The 14,307-nt window shown below is 32.8% G+C and overlaps 1 protein-coding gene across 1 annotated transcript in view; it reads right to left on the bottom strand.

The window, feature by feature from the left end:
- LOC146540961 (irregular chiasm C-roughest protein-like) overlaps window positions 1-14,307 on the bottom strand; it is a 70,039-nt gene that overhangs the window by 22,726 nt on the left and 33,006 nt on the right. The window contains exons 3-5 of the mRNA XM_085187919.1: window positions 9,137-9,287; window positions 8,833-8,913; window positions 204-355 (exon numbers count right to left, since the gene is read on the bottom strand). Of these exons, the coding sequence (XP_085044045.1) occupies window positions 204-355; window positions 8,833-8,913; window positions 9,137-9,287 (384 nt within the window). The remainder of the gene's footprint in view (window positions 1-203; window positions 356-8,832; window positions 8,914-9,136; window positions 9,288-14,307) is intronic.

Genomic DNA, 14,307 nt, shown 5'->3' with positions numbered 1-14,307 from the left:
ATTACTATATATCTTCTATACTATATATAAAAAGAGATGTTCCCACTGACTGAGGTAAGACACACGCACAGCCGTAACCGCTGATGGTAGAAACGTGAAATTCTACACCCCCAAAAATATTTTCAAAGGATTTTGAAAAAATTTCACCCTAATGGCATGAAATAGATATTGAAAGTTTATATGGTTTTTTTTTAAATAATCACCTCAGCAGCAGGCTTGCCTCCCACTGATATACATTCTAATATAACTTCTCTATCTTCCACCGCCTCTATGATCGGTCCTTTTAGAATTTTCGGTGCTGCTGGTGGCACGAGTACGGTTAGCTGTGCTGATTTTGATCGAATCGCTGGTTCCCCTATAAGAAATTATATGAAATATATATAGGTCATGAGTTTTTTTAATTTGAACCAATTAATAGTTCCTGAGATTCGTTCAACTTTGTTTAAATTAGTTTTATATAGGTTAGGTTAGTATATAATATATTTTATTATATAATCAATTTCGAAACTACCACGCGTTTCTAAAGCATATAACCAGTATAAATCTAAGATCAATACCAGTTCATAGTAACTTACAATTCTATTATCGTAACTTAAGCTAGACAGGTCTTGTTGGAAATTGAACGTAAACACTCGATAAATTGCCATGCTTCCAATATAGGGTTATATTACTTTTTATAATGGTAAAGAGTAAAATTTTTATATTATAATAATGAAAAGAAAATGCTGTTTCAGGCAGTATTTTAATGCAATACATTTAAAATTTATTAATAAAGGCATTAGTATGTTTAAAAACGTATAAAAATATTGTACATGACGGCACCGGCACGTCAATTACTTTGTTATTTATACTTAAACATTTATATAATTAATAGCATATTCCCTTATCAAATTGTTATCCTTATGAAAATTCTAGACGGATAGGAATTTCATTAAAATATTCCTGAAGTGATGCTAACAACAAAATATATTTTTTAACAAGCATATAATAATTTTAGATAGAGCTCCTTCGACTAGAGCGTTTAAACAGATCCAAGAGGCGCAGGTTCATTTCCCATTACATTTTATATACCTAAATTTCCCTTTCCTTAGAGTGCGATTATTATTTTTAAAATAATCTATGGGTGGGTTCTGATATTTGTTCTAATTCTTTTTAGAAAACATTATGATTACCGAGATGAAGCTGAAATTAATATTTAATAGCCTTCGTTCTTTCTTCTTTTTCCTTCTTGAAGCACAGAAAAAACAAGCCTCTAAGTCAACGCAAATAAAAGATAAAAGCATTTATGCATTGTTTTTCAATAGTTTGTATGAGATTTGACGCGTAATTAAAACCTAAAGGGTACTTCCCTTGGACCTAAATCTAGAGAAGGAATTTGACTTATACATATAATAACAATTTAAGTTTGTATTGTAGTATGTATTTTGTGTTTTTTTTTCTTATAATACACCAATAACTTCAAGCGAAGCGTAGTGAAGCGTTTTTAAATCGCTGGAAATAAATAAATTCAAAATTAACAATCCAAAACAAATCGTATACGTCCAATAGTATTTAGCTGCGGTCAACTAATAAACGAAACAATAACTTCACCCCCCATCCTCCCTCCCATATTTCGTAATCCGACGTCGCCACAAAACTAACTCGCCGCATAATTTCATTATAATACTAAATCCGAACTAAAAGCTTAGTTTAAGCTCACTGTCCTATTGGAATGTTTGAGATAAGCTATAGATATATACTGTACAGGTCATTTATTGTAGTATAAATTTCTGATTTTAAATATTTTTTTGGCTTTTTATAGCAGGGTCGATAGAGGGAACCTAGTATTAGGATACTCTGTTCTCCACTTTCTGTATATTTTTTGGGACATTGAGTGTTGACTGGCGGAACAGAGTGCAGAGGTTTGTTTTGTTACCATGAGCTAAAGTAAGTAGCGTTATACTTTTTTGCTTATTTTGTGATATCGAAATATTAAAAAGTCTTCCTGGAGCACTGGCACAATATCTAGCTTGAAAGACCCGACGACATCAAAAATGGATGTAAAAGAGTGGAGAAAATGTCGTAACAGTTGTACGACTGTTGTACGTCATTTACACATTTGCCATATATTTCCAATTTTCCATATCATCCATTACTTTAATTCAGAGGAAAAGTAGTTTAGACACTGGGTTCTTTATTAAAGCCACAAAAATCGAAATTATTTAATTTTCTAACTATCCGTATATCATAAATTAAGAAGGCGCATTTACGTGCTATAATATCTCCATCCAGTAAAACGGGAACCTAAAACCGAATATAAACTGTGATCTTAAATACATTAGGAAAAGGACCAAATGTTCGCAACTGTTGAAATTGAGGTGCAAAGTTGGTCGATATGTACCTAACGGGTAGTTTAACGGCGTGTTTTATAATCTGTTAAAGTTGAGAATTTACCAAAAATGTTATTTTAATTATTTGTTAGTATTTCTAATATTTGTTTTGGTTATTTTGCTTTTTATTCAGAATAATGATTATTATTTTTAGCTTTATGCCTTCAGGTTAAGCAGAGGGAACCTAGTGAGATCATTACATTACTTGATATACACTCTTTAAGTTTTTAGCTCTGATGAGACAAACGCAGCGTTAAGCTCAGCTTAACAGCAACTAGTCTAAAGAACGAGAATTGAATATTTAATATTATATTTCCCTTAATTCCGCAAAATGTAAACGCTAGAATAAAAAAAATGTAAAAAGGATTTATTTCAGTCAACATTGCAGTTTTATTAAAATATCTTTGATAAACAAACATTTATGAAAGTTCAAAACTAGTATCAAATTCGTTGAAATAAAAAATAATAGATAACTTCACTTTATAAAGTACAAATAAGTTTTATATTACTTGTTGGAAGTCATTCGTAACGCAGGGGCACAATCTTGCGACTGGTTTTGGGTTCGATTCCTACTTGACAAAACGAAATATTTAATATTTTCATTTTCTCGCTCTGATAATGAGGCAAACTGCGATATGGAGTTCTTCACACTCGATATCACCAGACTTCGGCAGAAAGTGGGGAAGTAAATCATATCTCAGGTTTACGCTTTTCACGCATAGCAGGATAGACAGAGAGACCCAAATGTTAAAAGCACTCTGCTCCCCAATTTCCGCAACACTTTCGAATAATTAAATGTTCACAGGTGGAACTCAACGCTGTTGACTGTCCTCAACATCATAGATATTTTTTAAATTATATGACTATACACAAAATAAATATATATAAATCTTAACCAAAAAGTCTACAAAAAAGCTCAACTTACAAGCAAAACGAGCTCTCTACCCTGAACGTATCAACCGATAAAGTATTTTTAAAGCGCACCGCTGTTCACAAAACTACTGGAATTTCAACAGAGTGGCAAATTTAGTAGAAAGTTATCTAGTTCAGTGGCAGATGTGACTATTGTGTGTTTAGTATCCGGTCTCTTGTTTAGAGGAAATTCTAATTTTATTTATCTTGGACCTCGTTCTACAGTTTTGGACGTATTGCTGCCTCAACTTTGGATGGTGGGAGGAAAATCTAACAATTATAGTGTAAATACTGGATATGTTATGTGTGTTGATAGAACTTTACTTTTGGACGTTTTTAGAATGAAAATTAAAGTTATTTATTGTGAAGTATCTAGGCAAATCACTGTTGAGTTGCACCATGCAACAGAATTCGATGGAAAGTGCAACGGAAGTGTCACAACACTTTCCCGTTTCCCTTTGCCTACCTTGCTATGTTATAGTGAAGTTAAAAAAAATAAAACGGGTTAACATAAAAAAAAAATCTGTGTCGAAATAAATAATAACCAGACCAGACCAAAGCTAAACAAAGCACACGTTAATACAAATTATCTATTTTTATAAGCATTCATTTTTTACTATGTGGTACAATAATCTATTATTTTATAACAGTCTAATCATATATTTAAACAACAAATGTTCATATAAGAAATATTAAAGGATAAAAAGCTATATTGTTAAGTTACTTCTGCTTTTATTTTGTATTTTAATTATATTGGATTTCTATAAAGCTGCACACATAATGACCTAAGAATCCTAGTTTCAATAATTTAATTTCTTCACAAGTTAATCACATTTCCAAGTAACAACACTGCTATGTAAATATCAACATTATACAGCCAGCCAAGTTTTTGGTTAGTTAGCGAACTCGAGACGCCCAGACGCCTCGAGGCCTCACTTCGTATATTTTTCACTGAAATGCACTCGTACTTTGTCGTGACTCTGGAGTTGAGGTTACGGTGCTAATAACATTTTGTTCTAGCTTAGAGCGAAATGAGAAGAGACGAACGTTTTCATTGCGTTTGAGGGTAGATAGAGCCGAGTTATAAGCTAATAATTGTTATATTATCATTTTTTGTAAGTTTGGAACTGAATTCCGTATATAACTAGGTACCCAGAAAGAATATAGTGTCAAGAACGGTTATGAACTCGATTTTCACTCTATAGAATTAATTATTTCCATTTTCAAAGCGCGTTCCCCCACTCAATATACCATATGTCGAATAATTCTAGTTTTAAAACGAGGTTCCCCACTCCCTGTCTACTATGCGAAAAAAGACGTGAAATTGTAAAACCTTTCTGAAAATAATATATTTAAGAAAGGAACCCACGTCTTCCTAAAGATACAACTAACCAACTAGTCAACAACCACAATATTTCATTCTAACCCCCAAAAAATAGACATCAGTTTGAAAATTAAAAATCTAAAGTAAAATTTTCATATAAACGAAAAAGCATAGTAATAAAGTAAGTAGAGTACTTTACGCTATATACATAATTTTTTGATAACTTCCCAATGTTTTTCAAGCAAATTGTAGTATTTCGCCTCTTGTTGGCTTTAAACTGGTTGAATTTATGCGTTTAATATTATTTTGTTTTAACTTTAGACAACTATTTTGCGGTTAACCGAAACGAGTATTTTTAAACTTTTCTCTGTGAACCAGAATAGTTGTAATTTAGTTAGTTTTGAACGAAACTTAGTTTATAGAAAACTGCTTAACTACTTTAATATTCTTCGTCTAAATTACAGTGGAGACTTAACATAGGCTATTTTAACATAGTTGTAAAGCGGAAAAGGGATTTCAAAGAGCGCTTGAAATAAATATAGAGTTATTAAATATTAATTGCGGCTGTAGAGGCACAGTGGGATCGTTTCCGTTCGGGGGAATGAGTTGCTTTTATTCCTTCATTCTGGCAACAAGACAAGGGGCGGTGTTGAGATCCGCCAATCATCATGGTATTTACCATGTCTCGGAAAATGTCTATCCTACTAAATGTGGAATACAGCGTAAATAAGTAAATAATATGGAAACATTAATGATACGCGGCAATTTTTCTTACGCAATTTTCATAAATATTTGATGTAAAGTATAAATATTTTATTCCCTAAATATTTGAATAAAATTTTACTTGTTCTGTCTAATCATATTATAAGAGTATGTATATTTATCTTTAATTGTTTATTTATGTATATATATATATATATATATGTATGAATGTATATGTGTGTGTGTATGTATTTATTTATGTATGTATGTTATGTTTGTTTATATATATGTATATATAAAGCTATTTGGTATTCGCTATTTATGTATTGGTTTATATATATCGTAGTACTTTTTGCACCTTTCTGCTTTCTTTACTAAATTTAATCCTTTCGTTTTTCTTTTGGTTGCCTGTAAGAAATCGCTTTTAGTGATAAGGCCGCCATTGCACTGTTAATCATATTTATCATGTACTGTATTTTATTCCCTTCTTATTTGTGCAATAAAGTGTTATATTATTATTATTATTATTATCATATTATTCTTTGAGGAAGTAATAACCTTATCATCTTCTTTATCATGAGAAAACTGGCATATGTGGGACTCAGGCTTGGCTAACGTAGACCGACCATAATACCCACTGAAACCTCATAGTTCTCTTCTTGGACCGCTACTAGCCAAAGACACGTGTGATAAGTGATTTTCAAAGAGAACATCGGGAAGGCAGAGAAAACATAGTGTCCCACACTCCATTCCCCTATTTCCATATTATAGTACGAATAATCTCTATATTCCCTAAAAACTTTTTCTCTAAATATATTTTCATAATATTAATAATCATTATAGTACTAAAAATCACAATGACAAAAACCATTACATTTTCATTATTTCATTATTTATGTTTCTCAACAGACTGAAATCTTTTTACGTTTTTAAATATAAATACCCTCTTTGTCATCTCCAACTTTATGGTTATGAGATTGTTTCCTCGACCGGATATTTCAGTTATATAAATATAGACTTAATATACTTAGGTTAAAGTTCAAAATGCAATTATTAATTGGTGGTGAGAAAAGTTCTTATCAGAGTAATTTGGAAGGTAAGATGAAAAACATGGTTGGAAAAGTGCCCTCGACATTCTAAGATAGTTATAATACTAGAAGAGCCTTGATTTTTAAGTTAACTGTAAAACACGACAGGTTGTGCGTTCTATTACCACTCGAAGAAATAAAATGTTAAATATTTTATTTACTCGCTCTGGTAACGAGGCAAACCGCGGCGTGCAACACGCTTTGTCCCCAGAATTTATCAGAAAATGAGGAACGGAAGTGTTTTAATTGGAACGGAGTGTATTGACACTAGGATCCCAGGTTTCATCTGCCTACCCTGCTATATGTGGAAATGAATATAATTAATCCCTTCACACGACTGTTTACTTTTTTTTTAATTTACATAATATTCCATACTAAAACTAAATCACGACATTAGATTACAATAATTAACAATATCTACATAGGTGAAAAGTAAAAAACAGAGAGCTTTCTCACTAGCCAATTATAAGAAAAAGTGTCTTTGCCTACCAAAAATAAAGATAAAACATGAATATATCAAATTAGAATTAATTTCACATCCAGTTACATATATCACCTCGTATTGAAGAACTTTTGAATAATTCAAAATGATAACGACTCCAAAGAGACACCTCGCTATCACATTTGAGGCGACGCTGGGATTCCCCTTTGTCATATTACAATAAGATTGTTAGACTTCCACTTAATAGCCACTACGGTGTCTTAAGCGTTTAGTGCTCATTTATTGTGAATAAAATATGTTAATTATAAATAAAACTCTACTATTTATTAAAATTGGTTTTCTGAGTTATGTGTTACAAGAAAGAATGACAGCGGACATACACACATACAAGCGAACATGCCATTAAAAAAAATATCCCTAATATAGCATTCATATTCAGAAGAAAACTAGTGTTAAGACACTCCGTTTCCCAATATACCTCCAATGAAAAAGACATTGTCTATTCAGTGTGAGAGGTCATCGTTGCAATTTTTCTTGTTATCACTTGAAATGATAACAAATAGTTCCACCAAGTTCTACCCTAGTTTTTATAATTATATGATTATCGGACTCTAACCATAAAAGAAAAAAAAAAACTTACAAAAATATATTTACAATGAAAAAAACTGAAAACGAATAAAAAACAAAATGTGGATGAAGCCAACTTGAAATTACGACTGTTTTGAGTTATCGAAGTATCATATTTGATCTTTTTACTTCATTGATTCACTCTTCACTTCCATATTTTACAGAAAAAAATAATTAAACTTCATTATATAAACCCACAGTGTAAACCTTAACAAATCCTTTAATTCATAATTGTTACAAATTTAATGCAAAGTATAATTATATTTTACAAAAAAAGCTTATCATAATTGAAATCCCATACAAAAACATTACTCATCACCCTTCAAAAAGGATCTTCGAAGCCACTGCATGAAAACCAACCAAAGCCAGAGCCAAGGCCTCATCTGAAAAGAGTCATATCCCAGCTGATGCTGGACACGTGTACACTAAATACACTGGGAACCCTAAATAAACCGTAGCAAAAACAATTAACATTTTAGGTATGGATCCTCGCAAACAAAGTGGACATGGCTTAGGGGCTATTCGTTATAATTGGGGTGGTTGCCCCATTAGGCATGTCTTTATGTGAAAATTAATCATAGGGTTTATGGTTTTAAGTACTTTTTATGGTTTTTTTTCCTATAAATTTTCATGGGGAAGCTTAGTTTTGATTACCTATTCGTGTATTTGTAGGGGGTAGTGAATTCAATTTTAATTTAAAGCAGATTTTCTTTTACGGTTAACCGTTTTCTAACATTGTAAGTAGATAGAGGGAATGTAGTGTTAGAAAACATTGTTTCCCACATTTCATCCAATTTTCAAAACATAGTGTGTTGCGTGGCGTAACTCAACGACGCTTTTTGTGTCTACCAAACCGAAACGAGTAATTCTCTCGAAATCGAACTTCCGACCTACTGTTTCTATTTCTTTTTTTCGATTCGATTTATTGTATTAATCAAAGTAGCAATAAAATGTACTTACTCATGTAATTCACAAAGCCGAATATAGAAGACAAAACGTTATTTAGGAAAAACGAAATACTTGTTGTGCATACATACATATCTGATTAAAAAAGTCTTTGCCATTAAATTACGTCAGGCGTTTTTCCTTCACAGTCTCTATGGGAAATTATATTTTGTCTTGATTTAATGGCACAAATATTAATATTAAAAAGTTTATTTGGTTGTACGCGCTAATCTCAGGAACTATAAGAATAGAAAAAATATTTTTATGCTGGATAGTCTATTTATTGAGAAAGAAAAAATTATATCAAGTTTATTGTTTTGATATACTACTTAACCTATTAAGTATCCCTACGGTCAGAATTATAGAGACGAAGTCGCAGATGAGAGCTAGTTTTGTATAGGGTAGAAGTTTATACCAACTTACCTCTAGGTCCGGTGCTGACTTGACACTGATATAAGGCGTCATCTTCTAAAGCCACATCTCGGATGTCCAGCGAATAATCACCTTGAACAATTAAAAATATTTTAATGTAATTTATATCAATTAAAAATTTAACTAACATTTTAACTTTCTTTTTAACTACAGCACTTCGCACTGTTTTGTTTAACTAGTTCAGTTATTTTCAGTTCCTCTCTCTGGTTACAATACAAAGCACGCCTTGCAACTCCGCCACGTGATAACCCGCTAAACGCGGGATAAAGCGTGAAGCTTAAAAGAATCAAATTACCTTCTTCATCGCTACCAATCATCTTATATCTTTCATAGCCGGTCAAATGTCGATGTGTTCCTAGCCCGAAGTCATCCTTAGTCCACTGCAGTTGCCCAGCCTTGTTAACTACTCGACATGGTAATGTCACTCGAGATCCTACCACTGCACTCTGAAAAGAAAAATGAGTATAAGAATAATATATTATTATTGAAGAAGTAGAGTAAGAAAATCAAAAACAAAATCAGCTTCATACTGCAGGGTAGGCAGAGGGAACCTTGTGCTAAGACACTCCGTTCACCAATTTCAGTCATTCGTGTTATTTGGCGGAACTCTACACCGCGCTTTGCGTCGACTCTAGAGCGAAGAAATGAAAGTATACATTTTAATAAATATTTCATTTCTTCGAGTGGGCATCGAACCCACATCCTTCTCATTTACAATCATTCCCATGTGCTACTGCGTCACGACGGCCTCAAATCTTATTATTTTGTAGGTATTTTATTAAATATATATTTTTAAACCGTTGTAGGTAAGTACGAGTACATACAAAACGTAACAAATTTCAATCATCACAATTAGCCGCCCTAAATCAAAGGGGCGCCGTCTAATAAATAAATCACTTTCCCTTAGGAACAGCCAAAAATCAAAGTTGCGGACCTCAGAATATTAATTTAGGGAATTCCATTTCATAAATCAAAGTTTTCAACCAGATTACAAACCCCCTGTATAAAGGCTGGTGCACAGTCGTTTCATATATTAACATTTTCTAGTATATTATAATAATATAATTCCATTTGAAAGCTGAGATAAAAGATAAATTATAGTATAAAATCCTTTTTTGTACTTGTAAGATTATTCACATTTCATAATTATTATAATGTTATGTACCTGGACTATAATTTTTTTTTAAACTTTGCTTTTAATAGAATATATGGATATTTAAAAGAAGAAGATAAATAAGTGGTGTAACTCGGTGAAGAAAGTGTTACACTTTCTTATTATTATTTTTTTTTGTTTATTTTCTGTCTCTAATTGGGCAGAAAGCGGGAAAGTAAACTGTCTTAACACTAGCTTTCGGGATATTAAATTAAGCTATTTGTTCTAGATCGCCTGTAATTAAACATGTTTTAGTTTAATTTATCAGGCTGTTTAATTCCAGTATGTAAACTGAAATTAATGGAAACCAATTATTTAATACCATTATTAGTTTAGGCATTACAAATAACTGAAACATTCGTTACAGCGCAGTGAGGCTAGAAAGGAATAAATTTATGATTCGTAGTGAAGAAAGAAAGACAAGTAGCTTTAATTTAAACTTTAGAAGCTTCTCATATTTTTCTGGATAATAGTGGAAGACAGTAAGAACCTAGTGACCAAAAACTCCGTCCTCCAGAACGGGGAAACGTACATAATTGATTCCTCCGAATGGGGATCGAATCCACAACCATCACGGTCAGGCTGTTCCAATCTCGCGTCTTGATGGATTATTGAGAAAAAATAAAATATTTTTTAATACATTCCCTCGAGTGGCAATTGTGGTAGAAATGCTCTGGCTATCACTTTAATTATTTACTAGAAACTACTAATGTTACTATTCAGCTCACATTATTCAAGATATTTGCTGTGATTAAGTCAATTACTAATGGAAATTGATCGCGCAATATGTTACGTGTATGACCTCTCATATTCGAAATTAATTAGAAAATATATTGTAATTTGATAATCATTATAATATTGATGCCGGTGGTGGCAAAGCAGAACAAATGTACAGGCGACAGGTTATGGGTTCGTTGATTTCCACTTGAGGAAACGATATATTTAATATTTTCGCTGTGGTGTTTGGGCAAAGTGCGGCGTTGAGCTCTGCCACCCAACAAGCAATACCTCCAGAATTCGCTAAATAGAGGAAGGGAGTTAAAGTTTCATTACCATTACGTTTCATTGTGCTATTAAAAATATGTGACTGTATCGACGATTGTTTTTTATACTAGCGAATATTTATTTTATACTACTAACTTAACTTATTCTTATATTCAAACCAAATTATACAAAAACACTACATAAATTGTACCTAATGTTTTATTTCTATGTATAAGCTATATAACTGTAAAGTTTCATTCAAATCAGTTCAGTAGTTTTTGCATGAAAGAGGAACAAACATCCATCCTACCTAACTTTCACATTTATAATATTACTAAAATAAGATAGTAAAATTTACATAATGCCTATGTCAAAATAAAAAAAACAATATTTTTACATAAATCTATTGTAAACAGTTCCTTACATTTTATGTAAACAGTGCAAGTTAACTGAAGTAGGTTGTATTGAGAATGGGCGGATATTAAAAATTCCACGCCTCAGGAATGTTTCAAGGTCTTTTTCTAAGAATACTTTTCGGTAACAACGTATAATAACGTGAAAATATAGTGGAAAAAGTTTTTTTTTTGTTAAAGTTATAATATAAAGTTATATTCTAATTTTACTACTTATTTATTATACAAGTTTTCTATTATCTATTGTATTAAAATAATAGGTAAAGTCTCAAACTATTTATATTTTTTTGGCTTCCCAATATAACATGTTAGGTAGCAATATAACATATACTAGGTTCCTTCTGGAACCTAGTGTACCCTAGTGTGAAGACTCTACTTACCCCATTTTTCCATAATTTTTGTGATATTCCGTATTAATTGGCGGCACTCAACGCTACGTTATGCCTTGTCACCAGAGGGAATAAAAATATTAAGTAATTCATTCCCCGAGTGAGAATCGAACTCAAAACCGTCGCGTTAACAGTCACTCGATGTGCCACTACGCCTTACTTAATATTTTTACTAAAAGCACTAATCATAAATTACTAAATTACAGTACTTCAAATAAACTAATTTATTTAAAATTGTTATTAAAGTGAGAGTATTTTAAATTAAAAAAAAACTATTTATAAAAATATATTTGAAACCGTCACTAAACAGAGAGTATTTTCATCCATCCATCCATCCATCAGCCTTTCAACGTCCACTGTTGGACATAGGCCTCCCCTAATTCTCACCACTCCGTCCGGTCCTGCGCCCTTTGAATCCAGCGGATTCCCGCGCCTTTTGCCCAATGTTGGTGGGCCGAGCGCCTCTAGCCATCGGCTGTACACCGGAGTGGTCCGATCGATGGCGCTCTATGGTGCTCCCGTATGGGCGGACGCCCTGGATCGGCACAACATCACTCTGCTGCGACGTGCGCAGAGGGTGATGGCCATCCGGGCGATACGGGGGTACCGGACCATCTCCGGTGAGGTGGCGTGCGTGCTGGCTGGAGTCATGCCGTGGGATCTGGATGCTCTGTCTCTGGCGTCGGTCTATTGCCGGCGTCGAGGCCTAGTGTCCGGGGAACCGGCAAGCCAGGCACGCACGGAGGAGGCGCGGGAAACCGCATTAGAGGTGTGGGAATCCCGGCTGGCGACACCATCTGCCGGCCGGTTGACGATCGAGGCGGTTCGTCCAGTGTTCCGCCAGTGGTTAGCGCGGCGTCACGGCGTCCTAACCTTCCGCACCACACAGGTGCTCACGGGGCATGGCTGCTTCGGGGGTTACCTGTGTCGGATCGCTGGGAGGGAGCCCGACGCTCGCTGCCACCACTGCGACGACTGCCTCGATGAGACGGCCCAGCACACGTTGGAGGAGTAGTTGGGATTTGTTGGTTCTGGCGCACGCGCCAGAACCAACAAATGCGCTAGAACCACGGGAGTGTGCCAGACCCCGCGCGTCGACTTGTCGATGCGTCGAAATTAAAAAAAAAAAAAAAAAAAAAAAAAAGGTTTAGCCCCCCATTTGAATCGATTGCGCCGGGTCCCAGAGCTGTAGCTCTAACCGTTCCAAAGATAGTTTTTCGATTAATTAAATGCCACTAGACGCGTCTCTTATCACTCACCCTCATTAAGCTCGGGCCCGGCCTTATCGCTCGCTTCCCCGAATTGCTAACAACGAACCTACGTCACAGTGCAGTGTTGCTGTCTCTTTCTTGCATTACTTATCACCTAACGACACCACAGTGCCCATCTCTTTGTCGCTATGTTGCATAACAATTTGTTTATTAAAAACTTCTCATTTAATATGCAATTTCTATCATTTTAATCTAATAAAAATGTCTAACCTTATCTAACCTACCGAAATCCTGCAATTTCTCTCATTTTAATCAAAGCGCCAGAAACCACGATACAGGACTGTGTGCTAGAACCCGCGATATTAAATCGCTTTCTACAAATGATTTTCTTATTACAATCTTTGTGAATTTATTTAGTCTAAATACTTCCATTGTATTTTTTACTATATAATGTTTCAAATAATGGTGCGCCGATGTAGCAATCTTTTGTTTATTAAAAACTTCTCATTTAATATATATATTTTTATGAAATGTAGCAAAAAGAAATCGAAATGAGAGAATAACAATGTAAAAAAATGTTCAACCTAACCTAACCTAAGAATAAAACTCTTGATTTACTAAAATTTTACTTTGTTTTATTTTCATTTGAAACGCATTTTAATAAAACCAAATAATATTTTTTATCACTTTAAACAAAAAGACTAAATAAATTAATTTACTAAAATTTTACTTTGTTTTATTTTCATTTGAAACGCATTTTAATAAAACCAAATAATATTTTTTATCACTTTAAACAAAAAGACTAAATAAATTAATTTACTAAAATTTTACTTTGTTTTATTTTCATTTGAAACGCATTTTAATAAAACCAAATAATATTTTTTATCACTTTAAACAAAAAGACTAAATAAATTAATTTACTAAAATTTTACTTTGTTTTATTTTCATTTGAAACGCATTTTAATAAAACCAAATAATATTTTTTATCACTTTAAACAAAAAGACTAAATAAATTAATTTACTACAATTTTACTTTGTTTTATTTTCATTTGAAACGCATTTTAATAAAACCAAAGAATATTTTTTATCACTTTAAACAAAAAGACTAAATAAATTAATTTACTAAAATTTTACTTTGTTTTATTTTCAATTGAAACGCATTTTAATAAAACCAAATAATATTTTTTATCACTTTAAACAAAAAGACTAAATAAATTAATTTACTAAAATTTTACTTTGTTTTATTTTCATTTGAAACGCATTTTAATAAAACCAAATAATATTTTTTATCACTTTAAACAAAAAGACTAAATAAA

The sequence above is a fragment of the Heliconius melpomene genome, chromosome 1 (genome assembly GCF_056956725.1).
Source record: "Heliconius melpomene rosina isolate 202511_hmr_F chromosome 1, ASM5695672v1, whole genome shotgun sequence".
Taxonomy (NCBI): domain Eukaryota; kingdom Metazoa; phylum Arthropoda; class Insecta; order Lepidoptera; family Nymphalidae; genus Heliconius; species Heliconius melpomene.
This window is presented reverse-complemented; position numbering and strand designations above follow the sequence as displayed.